Below are 21,967 nucleotides of genomic sequence, written 5' to 3' on the forward strand. Positions count from 1 at the left end.
AAAATATAGTTTTGCAATATCTGAACACATCTCGCCAACAAGTGAAGATCTGACTTTATTTTCTTGCCATTGCCTCAAACTAATGAAGTTAATTACCCAAGGACTATTACACCAGAATACTTATTTAAATATCTGGAATAACAAAAGCCAATCAATAATTTGTTCCCAACTTTTCACAATTATGAACAATGCTTTAAAGCAGGGGTTGTCAACTTTCCTAATGCCACGGCCCTTTGATACAGTTCCTGTGGGTTGCGACGCACAAGTTGAGAACTGCTGCTTTAAAGAATCCCTACATGTGTTTCTCTCTTTTATGTATGAGAAAATATTTCTAGGACTTTTCTAGAAGTAGAATTGCGTAGGTCAAAAGACACAATTCCTCTTTAAATTTGACAGACAATGACAAAACATATTTCTACTAACTCACAATTCCATTGAGGATACACATCAAAGTATCCGTACCTCTAGCAAAATGAGACATTTGATTTTTAAAAAATATGTTGTTAATTAGGTTGACCAGAGATTTACCATTACTCTATTTTGGATTTCATGTTTTTTTTGGTGTAATTAGGATTTTCTAACATTTATATTTTCTTAGAAATTATTCATTTTTATCTTGATAAAAAATTTTATTACTACAAAGCTGTACACAGTACTTTCATAGAATTTAAAGATTTCCCCTCATCTGTGATCTTTAAATTTGCTTTACATGACTTAAAACAAATATACTACTATCAAATAAAAGTTTTGTCTTCCCTTTTTTTAATATCACTGATTTCTATCTTTTGCATCAACGAGGGCCTTTGAGTATAAACAGTGTAAGCACACAGCCTTGTCTTGGTCCTTGGTGCTGTAACTGACTTTGACATTAAGTTTGCTTTGTAAAATTTTTAACAGATATCCTTTATCAGGATTAAGAAAATTACTTTTCTATTCATTTGGTAAAATTTGCCTATAAATTATCTAAATCTAGAGTTTTATTTTGCATGCTGATTCCATTTCTTAAGTGTTTATTGAATTAATCAGTTTTCCAATACTTGAGTCGATTTTGATGATATACATTTTCTAGAAGATAATCTATTTCATCTAATTATAAAAGTATTAACATAAATAAAGCTGTTTATAATATTCTTTTAAAGTTTCTTTATAGACACTTTTTAAAAGAATTAATATTCTTTTAAAATTTCTATTATAGACACTTCTTGCTCATTTTAATTTCATTTATCATTCCTCTTTTTTCTCCAGTCTTGAGCTTGTCTATTTCCCCTAGTTTTTCAGAAAGCCAGTTTTTGTTTTATTGAACTTTATTGTTTACTTTCCTGATCTTATCTTTATTTCTACTTTAAAATTTAACATATAGTTTGCTAAACTCTTGAGTTGAATGCTTTATTTTCTGTTACTAATTTTTAAAACAATGCATTAATGCTGTAAATTTTTCTCTAAGTACTCTTTCAGTGCCTTCAAACAGTTTTAATATGTAAGAATTTCCCTGTGATTAAAGATATTTAGTCCTACTATGATTTCTTCTTTAATCAGTGTTATTTAGGAATATGTTTCCAAACATAACAGATTTTTATAGATTTTTTTTATTTTAATTGCACTGTGGTAAGAAAACACAGTCTGAATGGCAGAGTCTCTGAGATGTATTAGGAATTCCTTTGTGATTTAATACATAATCAGTAATGTTCCACATGTCTTTGAAAATAATGTATAGTCTCTGTTGAAAAAAATTTATAAACGTTAAAGGTGCACTAAAACTCTCCCATTAAGATTGTGGATTAGTCAAACTTATTGGGTAATTCTCCACATTTTGCTTTGCATGAATTTTAGTGTATGCTATTAGGTATATGAAATTAATTACTATTACATCTTCCTGGTAGATTACCACATTGTTATCCCATTTGTTATGAATATTTTGTCTTAAGTTCAATTATATCTGATGTCAATCTTTCTATACTTTCTATAGCTTTCTCTTGATCAGTATTCTCCGAAGTAGCCTTTTCCTATCCCTCTTTTAGATTTTGTTTATGTATAAAAGCCTCCTACAGCAGGGTCATACAAACCAAACAACCAACAAGCTCAGTATTTGACAGCCTTTTCTTTTGGGGAGAAGAGTTCTCATTTTTCTCCTTTCCTGTCGTTCTTTGAATAATTTTTGTTATAAGGTTTCTTTTCCTTTACTAAATGCTTGATTTTATTTCTATTTTTATCAGTGGTTATCTTTTGGTATTTTAATTTAAATACCAAAGCACATTCTTTCCCCTAAGAAAGGCCAAGTAAGAGTAGTCAGTGTTTCTATTCTCTCAAATTCTCAAATTGAGTGAAAACAATTTACAACTTTATTTTCACTAACCTCTCACTAAAAACTTAGCAATTCCTTCACTTATAAACAATAAACTATGATATTATTTATAGTACCTGCCACTAATACTTGTACTTAAATTTCTTTGAAATTATAGTAGTTATTAGAACCATCACTTGATCTTGTTAATATGTTAACAGATAAGCATATATTACTATATTACAGATATTTAAAAATGTGAAAGCTATACCTTGAGTTCCCTTTGTAATGTTATTTTATTTTATGAATTTAAAAACATTATTTTGAGAAAGAATATGTAAGTTTCACCAGACTACCCAACGTCCATGATATAAAAAACGTTAAGAAAGAACCCCTGACATAATAAATCTTAAAAAGTTTGCAGTAAATTTGTGTTCCAATTTGTGTAGGAGTTTTTGTGTTCTCTCTCTCCTTTCTTCCTTTCCATTTTTGCGTTCCCATACCTGGCTCACCATTCCAGAATCACTCTTAAATGTCCTTTCATCTATCTAAGCTCTTAGCCCTTATCAGTTCTGGCAGTGGTTAATTGAAGTGTTTTTCAGTCTCCTTTCTTCAGCAAAACTGTCTGAACCTAGTCCTTGTCTTTAAATCAGCATGTTAGGATTTGACCCTCTATTTCCCAGGGATAAGGTGGCCTTTGTTGATTTTGGTCAAAGGAGAGAAAGGAATTAAAATGACTTCATTTCATCTTTAGCCAACTTTACAAAGAGAGCTCTTAGAATTATTTATATTCTATAATTTTAGTTTCCCCCTTCTATCTAGATTTTTAAAAGCCATGTCTTTAATTTTACCAAGAATTTTTACTAAGAATTTTAATTTTGTATTACATTCAGGAATAAATGCTGATTTCCTTTTTACTCAAACACTTCAAAGCATTTGTGTACTCTAGATAATCATATTCTTTTTGGTTTATTAACATGATAAATTATTTCCTAATATGTCTAAAAGAGCTTCATTTAATTATTGCATGTAATCTTTTTGATCATGTATTTAAGATTTTTGTGTCAAAGACCACACATAAAACTGGTCTTTATGTACATGCAAAGTTTTGGTATTACCATAATGACTTTAGTAAAGAACAAGGATAATTTCTAAAATCACCTTTTGATCTGTGTAAATCCAAATTCACTACCTCCTTCTAGAATTTAGGAAATCTCCCCTTCGATATAGGGCTTACCTTAATTTTTTTCTGCATTTTAGTATTATGCTTGGTTTTTAGTGTATTTTACTTTGTGAAATCTCAAGGAAGCAACACATGACCGAAACCAGATAGCTGTATTCCATGTAACCTCTTCTGTGCTGGCAAAAATTTCCAAGTTTTATATAACTAAGCTTGTAAGTTGCAAGTTTACTTTTTAGGTTAAAAGATATAAATTCTATTTCTATTATTACAAATAATAGAAAAAAGGCATATTGTTTAAATTCTAACACTGATACTGTTGCAGAAAGATAAACCCCAATGGTGCATCCTACCAATCAATCAGGTAAGAGAATCAAACTTTTCATGGAAGAGATTAACAGTTTCCAGATATGTTAAGCTCTTGGGTTCCAGAAGATATAGCCTAGGGCACAGGTACTAAAAAGAAAACACACCATATGCCCCTGTTCATGGTCTCCATAAAAAAAAGGGGACAGACAACAATTATGATTCTTAAGATAGACTCGTTCCCTCATTAAATGATAAATACTTTTTAAAAAGACAGAAAAAGAAGGCTGAATTTATAAGCCTCATTTTATTTATTACTTTTTTTCAAATAATTTTTTAAAATTGAATCATAGCTGTGAAAATGAATGTAATCATAGGGTACAATGTGCTGGTTTTATATACAATTTTAAATATTTTCATCAAACTGGTTAACATAGCCTTCATAGTATTTTCTTAATTATTGTGTTAAGACAATTATATTTCACATTTAGTAAGTTTCACAAATGAAGGAAGTTGAGTCTATATATAATCTCCAAAGTCCCTTCCAAATCTAAAATTCCATGATTCCTACCCATAAAATGTTACACATCAAAGGATGTTGAAGATTCCTCTGTACTGCACTGTCTTTGTGATGGGAATGGCAGTCTTATTTGTCTCGCTTCCAATTGCAGTTCTTTGTTCAGGTATGTTATTTTTTCCCCTATTAGTAAACATTTTTTCTAATGGCCTTGGTATAATTTCCTAAGAAACCAATATCTAGTTCTCAATATTTTCTCTTCAGTATCTTATTTCCACATTGTTCTTATCTGCAAGTACTTCACTAAATGTTTTAAAATTTAATCTTAACCTACCTTATTTATATCACATTTATCCCAAGTTGTTTCCCCTAGGAATGCCTTTCATTTTATATTCCTAATAAATGTTCTTCTGCTTTCAAGTTATTAAAAAGAAGATTTTTCTAGATATAACATTATCTGCTTATTTCAAGTTTTATACACACATACACAGCCATGCACCTGGAATCATGTTTTAACTCAGTTAAGAAGGCTCTACTACTGAGACCAAAGCTATGGGGTTAGATCTCCAAGTGGATTAGTGAGTTTTATTTATTTATTTGTCCCACTGCCCAAGACTGATGCTCATACAATGTGCACCTTTTGCTAAAAAGTAGCTGAGAAGAATATAGATGGCTCATTGCAAATATATTAGTATCATCAGAAAATACTGAAAATACATGCCAGATGGGCCATTATTCTTATTCTAAAGATACTGATTGCTATAATTTATTATAGTACATATTCTGAAAAACTCTTTTTATATTACTGCATGTTTAGTGATGTTGAAAACTGAATTTGTATTTTATAAAAAAATTATGTAATATAAGGATTACCTTATAGTAATAATTTCCCCTGGGTTTGCCCTTATGAACCAGCTACAGTTGATTTTGGCAGGATATTCAGAAGGCCAGCCTGGGCTTGTGATTATACCACTTGGTGCTCGAATTTGCTCTGGAGTCTCTCCACAAGCTGAAAGACAGATAGCCAAAGCAATATTAGCTAATTATTTTTATTTTAGACATAGTACTACTAGGTAAATCAGTGTTTTAAAAAAAAAAAAAAACTTTAGATATCACATAACAGACAATAAAATAATGGTAGCGTCAACCTTAAAAAGTCACTATTCTAATGAGATATTTCAATTTCCTCCTGTTTAGACAAAGTACTTTATCCTAATTAAGTATAGTAGCTCCCCTTATCTGAGGTTTCACTTTCTACAGTTTCAGTTACCTGAGGTCAACAGAGGTTCGAAAATATTAAGTGGAAAATTCCAGAAAATACAAATTCATCAAGTTTTGGACTACCCACCATTCTGAATACTGAAGAATTCTCTCTCCATCTTGCTGTGTCCCGTCCTTTTGTAATAGAAGCATATCTGCACAGTACGTGCTACCCACCCATTAGTCATTTAGTAGCCACCCTGGTCATCATAGCAACTGTCATAGTATTGAAGTGTTTATGTTCAAGTAACCCTTATTTTATTGCATAATAGCCTCAAAGAGCAAGAGCAGTGATGTTGACAACTTGAATATTTCAAAGAGAAACCAGAAAATATTTCATTTAGGTAAAAGTTCTCAATAACAAAGGGAAAAAAATCATATGCTGAGGCTGCATTATAATCTACAATAAGAATGACTTTCTATTCATGAAATAGTGAAGGAAAAAGAAATTTATGTTAGTTGTGCTATCACATCCCAAATTACAAATATTATGGCCACAGTGCATGTTAAGTGCTTAGTTAAGAGAGAAAAGGCACTGAATTTGATAGCCACCAGGTTTGGTATTATCTGCAGTTTCAGGCATTCACTGGGAGTTTTAGACCCTATCCCCATGGATAAGGAGGGACTACTGTACGCATTTGGGGCAGGTAATGCAATTTTCAAATTGGATCAATAAATAACACTACAAGAGTCAGGACTACCTGCTTAACCATAGAGATCAATTCATCCATCCATGCATTTGTCCTTTTTCAAAGCTCATCTTTTTAAATTTATTTTATTTTAAAATGCCTTTCCAATATTTACTCAACTACTTATTTTATTTTATACTCTTAACATTTTTTATTAAATCATAACTGAGTACATTAATGCATTTATGGGGTATAATGTGATTTTACATATAATTGGAATGCTTATATCAAACTGGTTAACATAGCCTCCACCGCACTTATTTGTTGTGTTAAGACATTTATACTCTACTCCTAACAGATTTGACATGTACCCTTGGAACATGCACCATAGGTGAGGTCCCACTAATTACCTTTCCTCTGCCCGCCCCCCCACTCCTTTTCCCTACTTCGTTCTGGTCTATAGTTGTGTTTTATCTTTCTATGAAACTGTGGGTGATTATATATTGGTTTCATAATAGTACTGAGTACACTGGATATTTTTTCTTTCATTTTTGAGATACTTTACTAAGAAGAATATGTTCCAGCTCCATCTATGTAAACATAAAAGAGATAAAGTCTCCATCTTTTTTATGGCTGCATAGTATTCCGTGGTATACATATACCACAATTTATTAATCCATTCATGGGTTGATGGGCACTTGGGCTTCTTCCATGACTTGGCAACTATGAATTGGGCTGCAATAAACATTCTGGTGCATATATCTTTGTTATAAAATTATTTTTGGTTATCTGAATTTATATCTACGAGAGGAATTGCAGGATCAAATGGCAGGTCTACTTTTAGTTCCCTAAGTGTACTTCAAACTTCTTTTTAAAGGAATGTATTAGCTTGCATTCCCACCAGCAGTGCAGAAGTGTTTCCCTTTTCTCCACATCCACGCCAACATCTGTAGTTTTGGGATTTTGTTATGTGGGCTACTCTTACTGGAGTTAGATGATAACTCAAAGTAGTTTTGATTTGCATTTCTCTGATGAATAAAGATGATGAGCTTTTTTTCATGTCTGAAGGCCATACTACTTTGTTTAGATCCATAGGAGTATTACATAGCTTTTACTCTACTTTAAATAAACATAATACTATAATGGTGCATTATAATTTGTATTAAGAAGTTAGTGGATGATTCAATAAAGACGGGAAAACATTCAAAAGTACTGCAAAGTAGTTCTTTATTTATTCCATTAATACTTCCAAACTTTATTATAGGATCATGAATGATTCTTAAATTATTTAAAAGTAAAGTCTTGAAATATTTGGTGATTAAAATAACTGTGTGATTAGATATCTGAATATCAGAGAAGAAAAGCTTTATGCATATAGAATAAATTGAAACTAATACCAACACTTCCCTGGATTATTCTTCTGTATCTTGAACTCTCATTGTAACATAGTTAAAATTATCCAAAATTCACCTGATAATTTGACAATTTATTCTCCCCCAATTAAACATACAATGAATGTTTAAGCCTTCAGTAGAATTCTAAATCCTAGAACCTCTTGTTTAATACAATTTTAACAAATTAGATTACTTGATTTTTAAAGTAACAGCAGATTAGAAGCAGCAAATAACAAGTGGAGAGAGCAGCGGCCAGAGGTACATAGACAGTTATTGGAAGTGATATGGCAATTTTCAGAAAAACAATAAAATCTATGTATTGAACTCAAAAAACACGAGCTCAAAATACATAGATTATTGCCTTTCTTCTAAAAGGCAAGACTATCCTATAATATCACAATAATTAATAAATTAATTAATATACATGCCTATTTAAAAGAGTTGTTAAGTGAATAACTGAGTGTCAAAATGGTATGACATACATCCAGCTTTTTAAGTTTGGTTATAGTTTAAATATAAGGTAACCTAAAAGATAACCACACATCTCTATTACAACTCTAAAAATGACCCCTTTTTAAATTTAAGAAATAAAGCCTTGCTACACTGCTCAGGATGGAATATAGTGGCTATTCATTATTCACAGGTGTGACCATAGTGCAGCATAGCCTTGGACTTCTGGACTCAAGTGATCCTCCTGACTCAGTCTCCTGAATAGGTATGACTAGAAGGGTGCCATTGCTCTTAGTAATTTTTTTTTTTTTTGGTAAATGAGGTTATAGTCTGTTCAATTTAGGTTAAGAACATTACAAAGTATATTATGTAATTTAAACACTTTATTCATAATGATCAAAATAAAGCAAATTATATTTCTTAAAGTCAATTTTCATTTCTTTCCTTTTTTTTTTCTTCAGTTTTGGCCGGGGCCAGGCCTGAACCCACTACCTCTGGTATCCGGGGCTAGTGCCCCACTCCTTGAGCCACTGGCATCACCCAAATTCTCATTTCTATAGAGCAACATATTCCCTAAAGAAAACATATATTCAAGGATTTAAAAGTATGTTTTACTACAGAAAAATGTTCATGCTTAAAACTGATCTACCCTAGAGTTAGGGTGCACTGCAAGGGATCTTGTTTTGAATTACTTTCAAAACACAGAAACTCATACCATAAAAATGACAGATACATCAAGAGCTCAGCATTCATCTCATTACCCAGCCACAGACAAGCTTTCAATTTTTTTTTTTTGCTGCTAGTATTCCATTAAGTTACAACAGAAGTACATTTCCCTTTCAAAAAATTTTAATTATAATGATATTTTAGAAAAAGACTAAATTTATCCAAATATAATTTTAAGAGCTTATTAATAAAAAAGTGCCAAAGTTTTGCTTCTACTTTTCTCTGAGTCACCATCACAACAATTTAACGAAAAGACACCCTAAGTCATTTACAAGTTCTTCTTTTTCACTATCTCTTACCAAAGCATTCTGAAGTAACATGCTAAAGAAATTCTTAAGTTCATGAAAATATAAATAAACATACAAATAAAAAGGCAAAAATAGTCATTACCCATTCTCCAGAATATAGAAAAATGTTCATTAAAAGATTCATCTACATTAAATAATACAACTTTGAGTTAAACTATATTTAACTTAGAATTACTAATATAATACTGTACTAGCATATAAGTATTCAAAACCATTAGCTGATTTAATAGCAGTGAGATACAGCCAAAAACTAGATGGGGGCAATTTTTGACAAAGCAGAAAAGTGCTAACTTTTAAATAAATGGATAGATTAATTACAGGCAAAAACTAGAAAGAATTTTATTAGGTTTTTGTTTTATTAGGTTTTAAGAAAAAAATTCCAAATACATGAGAAACCCATAGGTGGTGCTCTTATACCAAAAACTGAAGTAAAATGCTGCTATAATATTCAAAAATAAATTTTGTTAATATTTTATTTTCATACCACTGCCCGAAGATAAGACATACCACCCATAAATGAGAATGATGGCTTTAAAATTCAGTAGTTACATTTCTCATTCAATACGTACTTTTTAAAATATTATTTTAAAGTACTAATGATTCTCTCTAATCAAAAACAAAACCATAGTGCGATAAAGTTTCTCCCTTGATTTAGTTTTGCACATTTGCAACATGATTGAATTTAGAATTTTGTTCCAGATATAGCCGTAGCTTTTTTACCAACACATTTCTTCTTCATGTAGAATACATTTGGATGTAGATATAAATATACTTTAACATAACCATGACTTATTCCCCTCTATGTCTAAGAAAGAATAAATTTCAAATGCCAAGAACAACTATTAAAACAATTTTTTTCCCACCCTTTTGAATTATGAGTTTGCCTATAATTACAGGTAGGTCTGGAATCAGACGATCTAGGTACTATCTATTCTATCTGCCACTTACTAGCTTTGGCACAGTGTACACTACTAAACATTTTTGGGTATTAGTTTCCTTGTGTTTTAAAAGAAGGCTCTATTATTTGATCTCTGAGCCCTACTTCAGCCCTTAATCATGCACTTCTTCCCCCCATCATCACGATGTATTTCTATTTTTTTTTTTTTTTGAGACAGTCTTATTTTGTCGCCCTCAGTAGAGTGCCATTGCAACATAGCTCACAGCAACCTCAAACTCTTGGGCTCAAGTGATTCTCTTGCCTCAGCCTCCCAAGTAGCTGGGACTACAGGTGCCTGCCACACACTGTCTATTTTTAGGGACAGGGTCTTGGTCTTGCTCTTGCTCAAGCTGGTCTCAAACTGAACGCTCAGGCAATCTACCTGCCTCAGCCTCCTAGAATGCTAGGATAACAGGCATGAGCCAGTATACCCAGCCTTCTATTTTATTTCTGATAGCTCATCATAATGCCCTGACAAATTTTTCATTTTCTACTTTGCATTATCTTTTTTACTCACTGAAATAAGAATTCCAATTTTTTTCTTTTTTTCCCTTAAGACAAAGTCTCACTTTGTCGCCCTTGGTAGAGTGCTATGGAATCATAGCTCACAGCAGCCTCAAACTCTTGGGCTCAAGAGATTTTCTTGCCTCAGCTTCTCAAGTAGCTGGGACTACAGGTGCCTGCCAGAATGCCTGGCTATTTATAGAGGTGGGGGTCTTGCTTTTGCTTAGGCTGGTCTTGAACCTACGAACTCAGGCAATCCACCCACCTCGGCCTCCCAGAGCAGAATTCTAATTTATAGCTCACTCCCATAAGAAACCTGCTAGCAAGCAAAGGCCATTACTGACACTACTGACAAATCCAAGGGACCCTCAGGCTCCAAGATACTTGATCTTTCTGGAGCACTTGACACTTGTCTGTCTTTTATTCTTGATAATATATTGCCTTGACTTTGTGGTTGTCACTTCTCTGGCTCTCCTCCTAACTCTGACTGTTCTGTGTTAGTTCTCTAGTACTAGAACCTCCCCTTGCTTAGCCAGCCCCTGATTTACTGGTTTCACAGCTCATTCCTAAGCCCTCTGCTCTTTCCACGCTCAATGGAAGATCTCCTCTACTCCAACAATTTCAACTGTGATCTATAAGTCATGAGCTTAAAATCTCTAACCCACAGGCTTTGCATAGTTAAGTGCCCCAAGAACTTTCTTATCTCAAATTCAACATGATCAGAACTGAGTGTTTCCCAAATCCCTCTATTTATCCTACTTTCTGAATCTACATTGTCTTAGGCATCATTTGGCTAATGGAAGGCACTAGAGTAAAAAAGAAATTTACCTTAAGAATATCACAGGCAATCACGAGGATTTACAAGGACAGGAAATAAAGATAGGCCTCACAACAATTAAAACTGGAAATTTCAAAGTCAGAAACTGAGCCTGTCCCATCACATTCTTAGGGAAGCAAAGCCTGTTTCATCTCCTACACATCTGCCCCAATCTTCTAACTGGCATCCTCTGAGTCCTCTAATTTTTCGTTATTTCAGTGCTTTCCCACTCTCAATTCGTCACAACACTTCGCCTCCTACACCTACCATCAACTATAATTTCATTTTTTGTTATTCACTTAACATCATCATACCTTTTAAAAAGATTTGAAGTGGCTTATTATAGCAATGAATTTGATAAAACTTAACTGTACATTTCTTCCCTTGTAAAAGGGGATTAAAATGATCTAGCATATAGAATGTTGCAAGGACTAAATACAATTATTTTGGTAAAGGACATAGTAAATTGCTTGGGTTATATACTACGTAGTAAACTGTCAATAAGTAACACCACATGATACACCAAATCAGAGCAGTCAGTAGTAATGCCTGAGACCTACCACAGCTGTGTCTGGGCTACGTGGGAAAGAAGGCAGTGATTGTTCATTAAGTGCTAGGCACCATTATGCTCTGAAAACAGTGAGAAATTATATCTTCTGACATGAGTAAAATCCAGATTAAGGATGGAGTTGGGATACATATTTACAAAACCTTCCTTTAGGGAATGAATCTTTTTGTTTCAAACCAAGATGTCCACGTGGTTTTGCTGTTCTGAATCTCATCTTAAGAGATTTTAAATATACTCCCAATTTAGGATACATTAATCTTGACCTTTTATCTACATTTATTCTACTCATGTCTTTTCTATTGCTTATACATAATTATTCGAGCTATGGTCTGGTTAATTCTTAAGAATTAGTTTATATGTAATTGGCAAATAGAGGAATCGTGTGAGTACAATGCCAAATAATTTAAGATTTTATTCCCAGCATGCTAATGATTTGAAATAATCAGAGGTAGAAGGTTTCACAGTTTTAAAAAATGCACAGAAAAACCCTGTAGAAGAACCCTCCTTTATTGCAAAAAAATAGTTACTTTTCTGGCTTAAAGAACTTCCTGGCTTTCTTCCATAATAAACTATCTTGGGAAGCTACACATGCACATGGAAACGTGAAGGCATGGCACCACTATGAAAACGAAACAAAATCACACTTTAATTGATGAAGGACATGACTGCAGTATATTTTTAGTTTTCATTACATTGGTGTCTGTTAGATGCAAACATTTTTAAGGGGGAAGAACCTGAGCGCATGATTGAAGAATATAGACTGATTCTAATCACAAATGTCCACAGATAATTCGACTATGCTGTGTTTGGACTGATATTTTATTTGTCAGGGCTATATCTACAAAGTTACTTAGTTGTAAGTGCTCTGGCCCAACATTTCAATTTTTATTTTTATTTGGTTAAAGACATGGACTTTTGCTTTTTCACCCAGGCAGAGTGCAATGCCATGATCATAGTTAATTGCAGCCTTAAACTCTGGGACTCAAATGATCCTCTCATCTCAACCTCCCTAGTAGCTGGGATTACAGGCATAAACCACCAAGTCTGACTACTTTCCTCCCAAACTGTTATTTTAGCATGTGATTTTGCAAAATGTGAGGTTTTCCAGGAACACATATATTGTGCTGGGGCAGAAATGATTTTATTTTTACTCTCAGTTTGTTTTGCTTCCTTAATACTATCTCTTAATTTGGAATACTAATATTTTGTTCTTGGAACACCCAAACATCTACAAAAGTCATCCATTTAATCTACTTTGGGCAGTAGCTTTAGATATTAACAAATGTTCATGTATTCTGGATGATGATGATGATGATACACACCTCTACTTAAAGTTTCGCATAATTCTAGAAACAGAAATCCCCAAATTAAAAAGATTCTAGATGTTCATTCAAAAGATAGCAACCTTTAAACCTGGACAGCATCTTCTTTGAGGAATACATAGTAGTTAGGTTATCTGACCAGTCCACAAACGTCTATTTAAATTGTAGTAGACCTACTGTACATGTCTGAAACAAAAAATAAAACATAATGACATTATTTAATGCTAGTGGTTAAGCTACACTAAAAGGCTAATTAAATACATATTGTTTTTGACTTGTCATATATGCTGCCAACTGAGAAAGGAAGAATTAACTAAAGAATGAATAGATACAGGTTCTCTGATGAAGTTCATAATACAATTATGATATCAGTTTCATGGTTTAAAATAAATTAATTTTGTTTACAGTTTAGGAACAACAGAGAAGTAACTTACTGAGAAACATTCAAGACCTCATGTTTATTTTGATACTATTTTAATAATCCCACAGAAAAGCACAGAACTATGGCTTTAAAACTAGATTAATACATCATACTCCCTATCCTTAAAGCACTAATTTAAAAAATTGCAGAGGAAAGGATCACTTCAAAATAATGTTAAATAAACTGCCCTGCAATTTGAGATTTCATGGTTTTTAAAGCCTGGAAAGAAAAGAACCCGGCAAAGATATTTATAATTAGAGCTCAACCACTTATAAAAGAAAAAAAAAGTGTAATTTCCTGTTCCACAGATGAAGAACTGAATTTCTTTTCAAAACTTACAAGAGTTGATGCTTAATGGAGCTGAGGCTAAAAGTGACATGAAATCTTTGTGCCTTTGAATTTAATAAATCACAAACATGAAATACAAGTGAAAATCAGCTTTGTTCACTGATCACCTAACTTTATAAGACACATATGAAGGGCACAAAAGAAGTAAAGAGAATTCAAGCTGTCTTGGAAATCATAGTTTTGTAACAATGATGTATGTTTATTAAGTGAACTCAGGAAACATATTAACAGTTATATACTAAATAATATGTATCTAAAGTAATTTTACGGAAAGTGTCACATGTAAAGTTAAATATCTGATTATTATCAAACAGAAACAAAAGCCCACCAAAAGCCTGTATTGTACAAGTATAGAACAGGGAAGGCTATACCACTATGAACAAAGGATTTCTTTTAGAGAACAGAAGTAGATGGAATCAGCATAAAAAGGACACTCCAAACTAGTTAGAAGAATTTAATGACCCAATTGCATAGATACTAGCGAAGCCAAGGTAGACTTACTACAAAAAGAAGTGATGTGATCCAAATATTTTATAAAGGCTTTTGTGGGAAGAGAAACTGGGGAGGCAGAGATAAGCTAAAAAAGCAAACACAGAAGCCCTTCTTTTTACAAAATTATATTTTATGAAAATCCACTACGGAGCAAAATCATGTTCACTTTGTTCATGAGTAAAGGAAAGGATACAATTATAATTAACAGTGGTCACTATTATTTGGTCATCTCAGAGTACTGTATAGAATGTCAGAGTACTGTATAGAATGTCTCATTAATATTATTAATTTCAATATGACTGATGAGCATGGAAGCAATTCCAAGGGTTGAAAACTAGAAAGATTTCAATGAAAATAAACATGCCTAAAAAACACCACCTTCTCCAAAATAAAATTAGTACGTAAATGGTGTCTCTTCAATGACCAGATGGGCTGAAAGAATGATTCTGAAGGTGAACAAGTGAATCATGCAATGCATGGAAAATATTGTCTTATTCAAATAATGAAAGGCACCGAAACATGGAAGAATTACAACATGTAGTTCTACGATTAGCATGAAAATCAGATACCCACTGGCTCACTCTTAATGTAGAAACAGTAGCAGTTTGAAACTTAAAGGCTAAGTACAGTGCACGATGCTGAGGATGAGACGTCTGCTGCCAGTCAGAAGTTTACGGCTCATAAGTCCAAGGCTTATGAATATCATCAAAGCGAGGCCTGCATTCAAGCCTCTAGATCCATGGGCAGTTGATAATATTATAAAATTAGCTAACATTTATTGAGCTCTTACTACCTGGCAGGTACTTCTCTTTCTCTTGTCTTTTTTCATTTAATACTATTATTATCTCTGTTTAACAGATAAGGGGGAAAATGTAGGTACAGAGAAATTAAGTAATTTTCTTAAGGCCACAAAAAACTAACAAGTGTCACAGATGGAAATGAACCCAGGCAACAGGCTTCAGAAGCTGCACTCATAACCACTGAAGGCAAACTACTGCCCACTAAGGAGCTCCCTATGACACCTGGAATCATTATGAGATGGGTGGAAGGGAGCTGCTTCAATAACATTTCAATGAAGACAAAATTGGTCTATTTTGGAAAAAAACAAAACAAAACCCAAAACTATTGGTTCTATATTAACATGGAGAGAAAGGATATAGAATTTATAATAACATGGAGAAAAAGGGTATGCTTTATTTTAAAGCTTAGTTCTAAAGACTGATTCCTATTTGCTATAATCACTTAGGGCCTACAGAAAGGACTAAACTTCTTGGTCTCTTTGGAATTACAAGACTTTATACACAGTATTCTAGAAGCTACTTTTTAGTGATAAAGAGAATGTGTAATAATAAGGGAATGAAGTGGAAGCTAAGGGAGACATTTCAGAGGAAAGAGGAATGGACAGAGATGGGGAAAGCTGAGATGGCCAGGTGATGAATGAAAGGTGGTAGTATCCTTACAGACTGTTAATACTGAACGGACAATCCATTTGGAAATCATGCATATTGAATATAGAGTCTATGGGCCACTGAAACAGGGCAAGTGACCAAGTGAGTGTCAGAACCTGCCAGATGAATGAAGTTAAAGTACTAGAGCAGTCCTTTGTATGACTGTCATGTATGACATAACTAAACCCTGCAACCTGAATGCCAAACATTAGAAACCCTTGGGAAGGGAGAAACAGCTTCAGTTCAAAAGTCCTCTTTTTGTAACTTGCTCATACCTAATGTCTTTATTTCTTTGACCCTTTGTTGTCTAGACTCTTTGAATGGGCTTTCTGATCACTTGGTACCTGAACTGAGCTCTGTCATAATGGAAATGTCAGACGTCAACATACTGAGGATGGACAGAATTGAAAGGCCACAGAGACTGGACGTGAACAGTATTTCCTTAGCATTACTCCAAATTTCTTCTTCTTCTTTTTTTTTTTAAAGAAGTCAGAAAGCTAAAATTCTCTCTTTATGGAAATAATTACTGCATTTGAAAATAAGTTCAGTATCCCTTATCCAAAATGCTTGGGACCAGAGATGTTTTGGATTTTATTTCAATTTTGGAATATTTGCAATAATTCACACTGGTTGAACATCCCTAATTCAAATCTAAAATGCTCAAAAGAATTGATCATTTCAGCATGAATATCAGTGCTCAAAAAGTTTCAGATTCTTTTCTAGAATATTTGAAATTTCAGAAGTTTGGATTAGGGATGCTCAACTTGTGGCAATATTTACTAGTCTAAGATGAGAAACTTTTAAATTATAATGTAAAAGGCAAGAGTCAGTGCAAGCAGAAAAAATGATGTATAATCAATCACTCCCATTTAGAACTGTCTTACTACTCTCAGGCCTAGGTGTATTATCAGAAATCACATGTTCCTATGACAAGTAGAAAATTCTGCATCCATTTACAATCTATATAAATATCCCGCTGCATTAGTAGAGATACTTAAAGAATGAAAGCAGCTTTCATTCTACCTAACATTCTTTAAGGACCAAAATATTTTACTTGACTATTAGCTCTAATCAAGGAAGGTTAATTCTTTGCTTTCTTGAAAGTCAATGATGTTCAGAACTAAAAAAAATAATCAAGGGCTGGGTGGTGCCTGTGGCTCAGTGAGTAGGGCACTGGCCCCATATAAAGAAGGTGGCGGGTTCAAATCCAGCCCCGGCCAAACTGCAACAAAAAAATAGTCAGGCATTGTGGCAGGCGCCTGTGGTCCCAGCTACTTGGGAGACTGAGGCAGGAGGATCGCCTGAGCCCAAGAGCTAGAGGTTGCTGTGAACTGTGACACCATAGTACTTTACCCAGGGTGACAAAGTGAAACTGTGTCTCAAAAAAAAAAAAAAGAAAGGAAAAAAAGTCAAGGGTTACTGTAGATAAAGGCAGTAAAGTAAAAAAGACAGAATATGAATAAAGAGAGAAAAAGGAGAAATAGAAAAACAGGGTCACAGCACAATATGAATAAAGGACAGCAAAAACCCCCCCCCTGAATATAGCTACCCCCAAATGGAACTATATAAAAAGCTTTCTCCCTGAAATTTCTAAGTAGTAAAAATCATTTTGAATTTTGCTTACAAGGCATAAGACAACATGAATAGGGAAAATTCGTCCCTTTACACCTTTTTTAAGGGCTTAAGAGGGCATAAAAACTATTGAAATAGTACCTACATTTTCCATTTTTAAGCACCACAGAAGACTATAATACTAAAGCCACTACTTTTATTTTTCCTGAGTGGGAAAAATTATTAAATTTTGAAGCTTACCATAACTCTTGCTGGAAGCATAATAGAGGCAAGGCAGAAATCAGCCCCTGAGTGAACAAATTAGCGTTGGAGCTCATGATTTCTTTCTAAGCCATCTATTGGCTTTGACATAATTTATAGTACACTCACATCTTCCAGGAGTGTTCCAGTCATTGTCTTTTTGTCAGAAACATAACCCACAATACGTTTAAGTGAGGAGTAAAGCACTATCATCTGCTTTGTTCTAGATACTGTATTTCTATTACTGTTTAAATCAAACCACTCCCTTAGTCTTATTGGGCTATTAGTCAACTGACATCCAAGTATAGTTTACTCACCTGCTAACAGTTTATTCACTGGTTTTTGCATAATAGTTGAACAATATATATTCAACTCAAATTCATTCTTTGGCAATATTACGGATAACATGTTATCACACTTTGAAGAATTATTCTCAAAGTTACAGAGTGGAAAAGAAAATGTTAAATGTTTGAATGCAACTCGCTTTTTTATGCCTTCAGTGGGTCTGGCACACTCAATGGAGTGGATGCGTCCAGATTAACGTCACTTCTATCACGTAGGCATCACACACTCTGCCACAATTCAATCTGATCTATACTTCTGGTACTCCCATGTACTATTCTAATGCTGAGCTCATTTTGGTTTATTATAATAGATTTTGAGTAACCCTTATCAAAAAATCTTGAGATAAGTAATTCAAACTTCTTTTGGAATATGTGCAGATATACACTTACTGGTTGAGAATCCCAAATGCAAAAATCCTAAATTTAAAATGCTCAAATGAGCATTTCCTTGTAGTGCTACATCATTTTTCAAAAAGTTTCTGATTTTGAAGCATTTCAAGTTTTTAGATTTCAGATTTGGGATGCTCACCCTGTAATATAAGATAAAAATAAAACATATAATAATTTTACATGTTATAAGATATGACATTTTATATCATATAATCATATATAATAATATTTTATGTTATAAAAATATGATTGTTGCTGGGTATGGTGGCTCACACCTGTAATCCTAGCACTCTGGGAGGCCAAGGCGGGTAGCCTGCCTGAGATCAGGAGTTCGGGACCAGCCTGAGCAAAAAATGAGACCTTGTCTCTAAAAATAGCCAGGCGTTGTGGTGGGTGCCTATAGCCCCAGCTACAAGTGAGGCTGAGGCAAGAGGATCGCTTGAGACCAAGAGTTTGAGGTTGCTGTAATCTATGACGCTCTGGCACTCTACCGAGGGTGACAAAGAGAGACTGTGCCAAACAAACAAACTCCCCCAAATAATTGTTCAATAAATATTTGACAATATACAAAATAAGTTATAATAATGTAATATAAAGATGCTTCATATAAAACATTATCAATAAAATTAAACCACATAACATATAATATGCAAATAATAATGCCACCATTACTGTCCTTTCCAAAACTTAAGGGGAGTACTTCAAAAGCTTAAATGCCTCCTTACTAAACTCTCAGAAAGCAGCAATAACTTTAAAAATTAATAGTATCCTACAGTAATTTTTTTTTTAATGGACTGTCCTGTATTCCTTACTTTCTTCATCTGAAAGATAGTTTTTTTGGTTCAGACTAAGTTCTATTTTTACGTTCTGAAATCCTAAAAACCCTAATGTACTCATTATTAACGAAAATATAAGTTTTTTCCCCCTTTCTTCATTTGAAACATGGGCAAAACACATCATTATAACATTGGGGAAAAGAACAGTGAAATTTTTTTTAGTAACTTTAGTAAGTGGTCCAGGTACTTGATTGAATATTTATAAAATATCAAAATTACACAGAAAAAGTGCAAAGGACTATTTTACCTGCTCTCATTCTTGAAACTTTTGTATATTTAAGAAATGCTGTAAACTTCTATCATCTACAGTTTATCATCTTTATTTACTATTTCCTTTCAGATTTTTTATGTGGAAGATCTTAAAAATTCTAGAATAATAAATGTTTTATCACTCTAGATGATCTTCCAGGGAAACTTCAAAATACCTTGCTGTAATACTTAAGCTTTAAGCTGTAGTTAAAAACAAAAACCATTTTACTATATCACATATTACAAAATGTTGCTAACTAATCTGTAAGGAAATTAATTAAAATTAGAAAATATGACCCAATTAAAAAGGCCACAGCTAATTTATCAGTTGTAAAAGGTATATAGGATCAGCAGTGTGCTAGGTCTTTGAATTCTACAATAGGAACCATAAAATACAAATATACAAAAGCAAGAAACAGTGACAATTCTGACAGAAGAGACTCTGACCACATAAAGAACAATCTGAACTCTGTTTTATATACTCTACTAGTTCAGTTAATATGAATAAGGATTAAGAAAGGAACTTCCTATGTAAATATTCTTTTTGTCAGCTCTCAAAACATGTCAGCTTTGCCTGACAAAAGATTCTAAGTGGAATGTAGAGTAGACTTAAGATCAAAGTAAACTCATGGAGAACATTCAGCCATGGTTAAAAGGTAGGAACATTTAGAAGCTGTATCACTGACAACTGGAAATAACATGTTAATCCTCATAAGTAAAAAAAACTTCTACCTGACAAAGAAACAAGCTCCAACATCTCTTCCTATTAGCAACCAGAAAACCATTTTTAAGTTTTAGGCTAGTTTTTGCCTAACTATAAAGAAAAGCCAATCTCATTCTTATATTCTTTGCAACATTACAATACTCTAAGCCGTAAATCAAAATCAGAAGAAAACAGTTCCTCTCTTTTTTTTTTTTTTAACAATCTGGGGGAAATAAAAGTTTGGAAGTTGAACAGAAGTATAAGAAGAAAAGTTAGATAAGAAAAACATGATCAGACAGAATGTAACTGCTCTCGTACAATGCAGAGAGCTGTGTAAACTGGCACTCCATTTTTGAAAGCAATCTGTCCAAACGTTTCTAGAGTCATTAAATTATTTATGACCTTGGACATATTAATTGTACTTTTAGAACTTTATGCTAAGGAAATATTTTTAGACATAAAAAAGCTTAGATATGTTGACCTTTGAACAACATGAGTTTAAAATGTGAGGGCCCATTTATACGTGGATTCTTTTCAATAAATATATTGGAAAACTTTTTGGACATCTGCAATGATTAAAAAAACTTACCAATAAATCATATGGCCTAGAAATATAGAAAAAAATTAAGAAAAAGTATGTCACTAATGCACAAAATATATGTAGATACTAGTCTATTTTATTGTTTACTACCACAAAATAAACACGAATTATTATAAAAAGCTAAAATTTATCAAAACTTATGCATACAAACCTTACAGATTGTACATGGCACCATCTGCATTCAAGAGAAATGTAAGCATGTGGCATTAAATCACAACTGCACAAAATTAAGTCTAATGTACTACTGTAATAATTTCATAGCCACCTCTTGTTGCTGTTGGGGTGAGCTCAGAGTTGCAAGTGTCCACTTAAAACATGTGATGCCGATCATCTCATGAGAGCAGTTCATCTCTCCAGCAAACTGCATATCACGGTAAAAGGTGATTTCATGTGGTTCTCACATATTTTCCATCATATTTAGTGCATAGGACCTATACGAAATGCCACTAGATATGCTGGAAGCATACCCCAAAAGCAGAGAAGAGTCATGATATTACAAGAAAAAACTAAATTGATTTGTATGTACTATTAGATTGAGGTCTGCAGCTGCAATTGCCTACCATTTCAGACAGACAATTCATCTTACAAACAATGTAAATTTATGGTATCAACAAATATAGGGTGGCCATAAACTTTGTGTGCAATTTAAAATTGCACATGACTTTATGGCCACCCTGTATAGTACAGTGCTGTAAATGTTATTTTCCCTTTCTTATGATTTTCTTAGTAACATTTGCTTTTCTTTTGCCTTACTCTATTATAAGAATACAGTATATAATCCATGTAACACACAAAGTATGTGTTAATAAACTCTTTGTTATTGATAAGGCTTCTAGTTAACAGTAGGCTATTAAGCAGTTAGTTTTGAAGGACTCAAAAGTTATACATCAATTTTAAACTGTTCAGGGGGCTGGGGTCCCTAACTCCCTTGTTTTTCAAGGGTCAACTGTATATTAATATGTCCCTTGAACATGATCCAGAGTGGAGAAAACCCAGGGGAAACAACCCACTGACATGTTTAAGAACATCAGTGTAGAATCCTGATGGGACTTCTGTGCAGTCATTAAAATAATGGCTATAGGGCGGTGCCTGTGGCTCAAAGGGGTAGGGCACCGGCCCCATAT

General features: G+C 33.3%; 1 protein-coding gene across 2 annotated transcripts in view; it reads right to left on the reverse strand.

The window, feature by feature from the left end:
• LRP12 (LDL receptor related protein 12) overlaps positions 1-21,967 on the reverse strand; it is a 74,028-nt gene that overhangs the window by 13,009 nt on the left and 39,052 nt on the right. For both annotated transcript variants that reach the window (XM_053559395.1, XM_053559394.1), the window contains one exon: positions 5,158-5,293. In XM_053559395.1, coding sequence (XP_053415370.1) covers positions 5,158-5,293 — 136 coding nt within the window. The remainder of the gene's footprint in view (positions 1-5,157; positions 5,294-21,967) is intronic.

This window comes from Nycticebus coucang, chromosome 13 (assembly GCF_027406575.1).
Source record: "Nycticebus coucang isolate mNycCou1 chromosome 13, mNycCou1.pri, whole genome shotgun sequence".
Classification (NCBI taxonomy): Eukaryota; Metazoa; Chordata; class Mammalia; order Primates; family Lorisidae; genus Nycticebus; species Nycticebus coucang.